We start from the raw sequence: 7,539 nt of genomic DNA on the forward strand, positions 1-7,539 counted from the left end.
TTCTCCTCTGCCCAATGCTATACGGCCACTCTTAAGAGGATAAATAAGAAAAACACAATAGACTTATATCAATTAACGTGAATATGTTTTCTAAATGTTAAATAAAATAACTCAAAAATAATTACATACCAATAATAGATAATTAAATATTCAAAGTAATTAATTGGACACGTAATATTTTTTCAAAGTGTTTGAAACTTTGAAATAACGAAATAATCTATATTGGTTTTTGGTAAATTATAGTATAATATAATATAATTTTATATTAATTAAGTATTAATCTTACATCCCGCCCCTACAATAAGAAAATCTTGGCTCCGCCACTGTCTGGAAAGCCATGTTTTGATTCCCACCAACCGTAGTCATTTGATTTTTCATCTTACTGATCAACCAAGGTATCAATAAAAACGCCTGGTTTTACTATCCAAACATGGACCAAGTCGCTTGATTGTCAGGTCCATAACAAAAACCAGAGCATGAAAACGGGTCATTCATTCAAACCAGCAAAAGTACATGTTTAACAAGAATGTCTAAAACATTCAGTAGAACAAACCATCAAAATTTTCAGATTTAGTACACAAAACCGATTATTCAATATTACCAATAAGGGAATGAAAATTGAGATAAAAATGGAGAATCAAACTGCAAAGAAAATATAATAATAGCACAAGCACGCTTACCTGATAAAGGCAGTAAGAAGCCAATAATAGAAGAGAGACGATAAGCCCAATCAAGACTGCCAAGCGCCTCCATGAAATTGAATTGAAAATTAGTGGTATTTGAACGATTACAAATGGGATGACAGATATGGCCATAATCCTTGCAGTGTAGCAAGTCCAGATATCAGTACTAATACCAGATTCTGCAAAAGTGGAGATTTTATTGGTCATGAATCAATGTAAAGTATTTATTCACACAGTTACTGACCAGTTCATTCTACAGGACAGATAAGCAAATGATTCAGAGGTCTACGATAATAATTTTGATAGAACACATGGATCGTGTAATATCCCCAAACAATGTACAATAAACTCAACAATAATATAAACTAAGTGAAGACAAAGTAAGACATGCACATCACAATCATAAGACAACATATTTGTTTACGAAGTGGGAAACCCAAAAAATACACATATTGGAAAAAACCACTCCGGGGAAGCCAAACCCAAAAAATTACTACGAGAGAGATTTAGATTATAGACATAAGAAAAACTTACAACCTGATGTAAACTCCAAACTTTTTGTAAGATAGCAGACCAACTGGCATGCCTCCAAGCTCAACGATCTTCACGTAGTGCATTTCCTCACTAACTCCATTGATAAGCTCTTAACAATAACACAAAGAAATAGCAGCACAACGAAGCAAGAACACAATTGAAGCAAGAGCACCTCTAGAATCCAATCTAGGTTAACTATAATTAGCTTGCTTAAGCTCCAAATGAGTATAAATTTTTATTTATATCTTTCCTTGTACTGTAATACATCCTTCAGATTTCTTCATTTGCAGAAATCTTGTCAAGACAGTTTGATGACGAAAACTGAGATTTAGAATTTCGTCATGATGGTTGTGGAAAGGTCACGACGAAATGCTAGGGTTTCATCGCTATTTAGCAATTTTGTCATGATGATGAAAAGAAACAGATACTTCAAAGACAATTTTGTCATGACAACGAAAAGATACAGAAGCTTCAAAGACAATTTTGTCATGATGGGATGCAAGAAACCTTACAGAAGGTTGGATATCAAAACATGTCTTTTTCGTCATGATTTCCATCATGGTGAGATGATGACGAAAAGGGACAGTAGCGTCAAGGAGATTTCGTCATGATGGAATGCTGACGTTAGGACGAAATCTTACAAAAAGTAAACCAAACTTATTGATCAAATCTGTCAGCATTTCATCATGACAGATTCAAGATGAAATTACACAGAATGCTCAAAATAAGACACAAATTGCCGCAAGACTTCTAAGAACTTAAGGAAAACAAACACTGAGTTTTGACACACCGAATATGACCAATATCTAACACCTAACAAACTTAAGCGCCCACCCTTAACTCTCCAAAAAATCATAATGCAATACATTTCAATGGATGACGACATTGTTTATGCATCTCTTCTACACACAAAGAACTTTTAAGTACAAATCATAATAGTGTAAGATAGATAAAACCACAGTAATTTCTACATACACTTGCCTCAGGTCATATTAAACAATGTGATATTACTGATCACATTTCACTTTAAACAAAATATAATGTTTAGCCCAAAGCATTGTCTTGCAGTTGCAAGTTTTGTTTCCATGTTTAAGTAACTTAAAGAGATTTTCCATCTCTCCCTCCATTGCTATGGCCGATGGTTACCCAATGTGTTGATGTTGAGAGAGAGAGAGAGAGAGAGAGTCCCTGTGCTTTGGATTCATTATCCACCATTTCTATCTATTTACAAATCATAGAGAAAAAGAAAATCTAAAGGACATACCAGTTAAGCTATAGCCTTTTGTATCTTTCGAGTCTACAGCCTTTGAATCAACAAGGTCACACTTGCCAACTATAACACATGATCCCCATATTATTGTAAGAAGCATAACAGTTGACCCAGCAAGCAAGCCCATTCCTACAGAGACTTGACTTTGAGCAGCTGCTGTAGTTCCAGAAAGACCAGATGCTGCTATACAAGACGAGATAACTTATTAGAAAATCAGCCAACTAGTGCCATTTGCAATCACATTCTTAAAATTTAAAAATTTGCAAAATTTTCAATATATATATCAAAATAAATAAATAAAACACCTCACTCACGCTTGTTAAAAGTATATTTGAATGACCTTAGAAACGCTAACCCACCATGGGTCTGGTGAGTGGTGACCCACAGCCGTGGGTCTGTAACCCACCGTGGGTCACATTGATTTCATTTTCTTCATCATTTGGTAACCATCTTAATTTCTCTCTCGCTACCTCAGACGCATATTTTGGAATGGATTCAAGCACCGACGAAACAACTCAGGAATTCTCATGATTCTTCAAAATATACAAACATGCCGCGTAGAGGGATACGGGGTCCCTGGCCTTTTTCCTATTGGTCCAATGACGTCGTCGTCTCATCCGAACATGGCATTTCGGCTCGGCTCTTCCTCCCAAAAATCAACGGCCCGGACCACAAGTTACCACTCGTCGTTATCTACCACGGTGGACTGTGAGACATCAGTACTATTATTATTATTATTATTTCTTATTTTGTTATTTTTATTTTTTTAATTAAGGATAATGTTGTAATATTTTGTTGGTATTGGTACCATCTATTTATGGAAAATTTTACTTATTTTCTGAAAAAGCAATCATATTCTTAAAGTTTAAAATTTATACTTTTGTGTATCATATCTAAATTTAAAAACTTTGCCATGCAATTCGTATTGATACTGAGTAAAGATTCTTATAAAACAAATTAAAATACAACATTGCCCTTAATTAAAAAAATAAAAATAACAAAAGATATCATATATGGAATCCATGACCAACAAAACTATAAGCCATCAATAAGTCTTTAAGAAAAATCATATTTTGTCGATCTGATTTGAATTTTGATGCCGGACAAAACTAAGATTGTTCTGACAGCGTATGATAGCAGCAGAAACTAAAAATTGAAAATTAGAAAGAGAATTCAAAAATAGAGAAAATAACAAATAGGGAAGATAAAATCTTTGAGTGCCCTAAATAAGTAAACAGAGAAATAACTCTGAAAGACTTAAATTTAATTGATAATATAAATTGAATTCTTTTAAACTAACAAAGATTAGATGTCTTTATATAGGTTAGACACCTTCTAAATTAATAAGGAAAAGTAAAAGCAAACCTAATTGGAAAAGGAAAACAAATCCTAATAAGAAAACGAAAACAAATCTTAATAGGAAAGGAAAAACCAAATCATTATTGAAAAAGGAAAACTAAAACACATATGCATAATTAAAATAACAATTTTTTCAAATTTCTCTTGCATCAAATTTACTCTTTAAGTTTTTTTTTTTTTTTTTTGAAAGTACTCTTTAAGTGTTTAATCTTAAGAATAAAGTCATTAGATATTGCTCAAGTTTTACATAGGTCCATATGTCACTTTAGCATTAAATTTAAAGGTTTGTCCTCTGTTGCATGTGTCTTATCTGACCCATTACCCTCCAAATTATCACCCCAATAAGAATGCTACATCAGTAAGTGTCGTGTCATCTTTAGGAAGAAAAAAAAAAAAAAAGACCCCAATTATAAAAGCGTAAAACCAACTGATTTGTACTTTGTGTTTGCTTGAAACTTCAGGAAAAAGTGAGAACTTTATGTGATGAGGAGAAATTGAGGAAGGCAAGAAATATTAGTGATTCGGAGAGGTCTACTCCATAACGTGAGTTGGAGGCAGAAATTAAAGGCATTTGTGGTGAAGAGAGGGCGAGAAGTGCACAAAGCTTTTTTATTTGGTGACCAACTCGAACAAAAGAAATAACTTTATTAAGTCTTTGTTCGTCAATGGCATAGTTTCTACGGATTATATGAGATTGGAGACTACAATGTGTAGTATTATAGATTGCATTAAGTAGTATTATAGTAGGGGGCCAGGAGTGATGATCTTGTTTATGTATCCCATCTGCCTTTTCGTAGATGATACCCTCGTTTTCTGTGGGACTGCTCTAGACCAGATGAGATATTTGAGATGTGTCATCGTTTGTTTTAAAGTTGCCTCTAGTTTGAAGACTAACTTGCCTAAATCAGAGTTGGTTCATGTGGGTAACGTGCCCAATATGAGCGGGTTGGCTCATATTTTGGGTTGTACCATTTCTTCCTTGCCTTTGAAATATTTGGGTCTTCTTTTGGGTGCTCCGATTAAGGCCAAGTCTGTCTAGGATTCTACATTAAGAAAATAGAGAGAAATTTAGCCTTTTGGAAAATACTTTACTTGTCTAAGGGTGGTTAAGTAACATTGATTAAGAACACTCTGTCCAACCTTCTAACCTATTTCCTCTACAGTTTTCCTATCCCAATTAGTTTTGCTAATTGGTTAGAAAAATTGCTGAGAGATTTTTTGTGGAGAGGTTTGGATGATGAGCCAGTATTCGCTCCCAGTCCTGTGAATTCTTGTTCCCTTGGTCTTGTCACCTTTAATTGGTTCCTTTCTGTTATTTTAGTTGCTATTCGTTTTGATTTGTGTCTCACTCAATTGAAAAAAAATCAGAAAGCACAAATCTCACTCTTCCAAGCCGTAGGCGTACACACACACAGCACACAACAAGCACCATGGGCTGTGAAGAAATCCTAATTGCAGCAGGCGCCTTGGCTAGCAGTGCACCAGGAAATCTGGTCCCCACAAGTAGGCGTATCCTTTCCATTCTTGGGGAGACTTTTCTCAATTTGGGGGTTAAGAATGTATGGTGGTGTTTAGCACTAATGGATTGAGCGGTGGAGAAAGGTTGGTTCAAAGGTATAAGGGCTGAAGCTCATCTTTTTGCTTTCAACAACAAAAGTCATGAGCTTAGAAAAAATTAAAAAAAAAAAAAAAAAAAAAAAAAAAAAAAAAAAAAATTCAAAGTCAATGCAGCAACCTTTGTTGCTTTGTAATGATTCGGCCGGCCCAAAGTTTTCTCCAAATTAGATCGGAGGAATTTTCTTCAATATAGTTTATAAAAATGATATATGTCTCTTTAACATGTGAGATGCACATACTTTTTTAATTACATGAATAAAGTTTAAATAAATTTTATTAAAAACATGTGCATCTCACATGTTATTAAAAAAATTGACACATGTTATTTTTATAGACTAAGTTAAAAGAAATTCCTTCAACTCAGTTTGGAGGAAAATTTTGTCCAAAAAATTCAAGTCCATTTTTAGTTTATAGTTAGCTCTTATTGTGCTGGGTCATATAAATTAAATATATATTAAAATTAAATAAATAAATAAAAAAGAGACAAACTTCGATTTACTCGATAAACAGAAACTCCAATCAACCACTTTTTTTTTAAAATGAAACATTTTATAGAAGCAAACACGCAATACAACCCTCCGATCCATAAATATTAGAAACAGTGAAAACACTACAAAAAGCAGTAAAAGATCGAGTATTCATAACTATCTTATATATTTAATGGTGAAAAAAAAAATAATAATAACGATCAAATTTTTTTTTTTTTTTTTTAACATGTCCATATGAGAGATGGAGAGACTTTAAACTAGTGACTTCCGCTTCATTAGACGTGGTCTCAATTGATTGAGCCATCTTTTGGAGGGGTGATGCTAAACATCACGCCAGCGTGTTGTTGATTTATTATTTTATTATTTTAATTAAAAAAAAAAAAAAAAAAAACATCTGCATGCATGAATAGTCATACACACCGGCATTCTTAGAACCATGACCCCTTTTGGAGACAAAGTTGAATGAGATAAACAAGATTACGTACGGCTTTCTTCATTTGGTTAAAACGGCGGCGAATATCAAATGGCCGGGTTTATTTTTTTTTCACTCATTTTCACAGTCGCATGCAGTTTTTTAATAAACCAAAGCAGTGTTCCCAGAAAAGTTAGTTTAGTCGATCAGGTGGATTCGATTAATGAATAGACGTCGGTTAATGGCACATATATTTTTTTAAAAATTTTTTTTTTAATTAAAAAAAATTAATATATGTGCCACGTGTCGACGTCTGATTGGTCTACGTGTCAGTTTAACGGTCAACTAACGGATGGACTAATTTGGTCACTTATCAAAACCACAGGGACCTCCTGTGATAAAAATGAAACCCCAGGGAGGAAAAAATAAAGTTGTGAAATCACAGGGACTTTTGGAGTATTTAACCCTAAAACGAATAACTTTCTAAGCAACCAAACAGAAAGAAAAAAAAGCAAAAATCGCTGTAATGAAACGAAGCTGCGTACGTACCCAGAATGATGAGGGATTCGGGAGCGGCACCGAGAATGGGGAGTAACAGACCGCCGACGATTCCAGTGCCTAGAATCTCCAACAACAGCTCACTCCCGTCCGACAAGTAGGTCGCAGCGAGGAACATGAAGTAGCCGTAGACCAGGATGAGGAAGAGGTTGCCGAGCACGGACGTGGTGCACGGCAAGAACCCGTACGTCTCATCGCAGGAGGAACCCGCCGCAGAGAGGCTGTTGAGGGCCAGGTAGGGTGATGCGTGGACCTGCTGGACCCCACCATCGGAGACTACGTCGTAAGATGAGTGACGGCCATTGGTGGGGCCACTGAGGAGGAGGATGAGGAAGAAGAGGTTTAGGTGGCTAGACATGGATAAGGGGATTTTGTGGACTGTATGTCTGAGAGAGAGACAGAGAGAGACAGAGAGAGGCTCTCTTTTGGATCGCGTGATTCGGATTTGGTGGACAGAGTCTTAGAGTAGAGGTTTGGTAGCTATGGCGTACAGTGTCAAGTTCAGAACACCAATGTTGAAGAAAATTCTTAGAAGTCAGTTCAATGAATTGCCATATGTCTAGTCTGTAATTAATGGGAGTGCACATGAATTGCCGTGTGTGGTCGACGGGGCCAGCT

General features: G+C 35.3%; 1 protein-coding gene across 1 annotated transcript in view; it reads right to left on the reverse strand.

Annotated features, from left to right (window-relative positions):
- Positions 1-7,322, reverse strand: part of LOC132174461 (sodium/calcium exchanger NCL2-like) — a 10,131-nt gene extending 2,809 nt beyond the window's left edge. The window contains exons 1-3 of the mRNA XM_059586113.1: positions 6,913-7,322; positions 2,482-2,667; positions 681-862 (exon numbers count right to left, since the gene is read on the reverse strand). Coding sequence (XP_059442096.1) covers positions 681-862; positions 2,482-2,667; positions 6,913-7,279 — 735 coding nt within the window. The 5' untranslated portion in view covers positions 7,280-7,322. The remainder of the gene's footprint in view (positions 1-680; positions 863-2,481; positions 2,668-6,912) is intronic.
- Positions 7,323-7,539: the final 217 nt, after the last annotated feature.

This window comes from Corylus avellana, chromosome ca3, assembly GCF_901000735.1.
Source record: "Corylus avellana chromosome ca3, CavTom2PMs-1.0".
In the NCBI taxonomy this organism is placed as follows: Eukaryota; Viridiplantae; Streptophyta; class Magnoliopsida; order Fagales; family Betulaceae; genus Corylus; species Corylus avellana.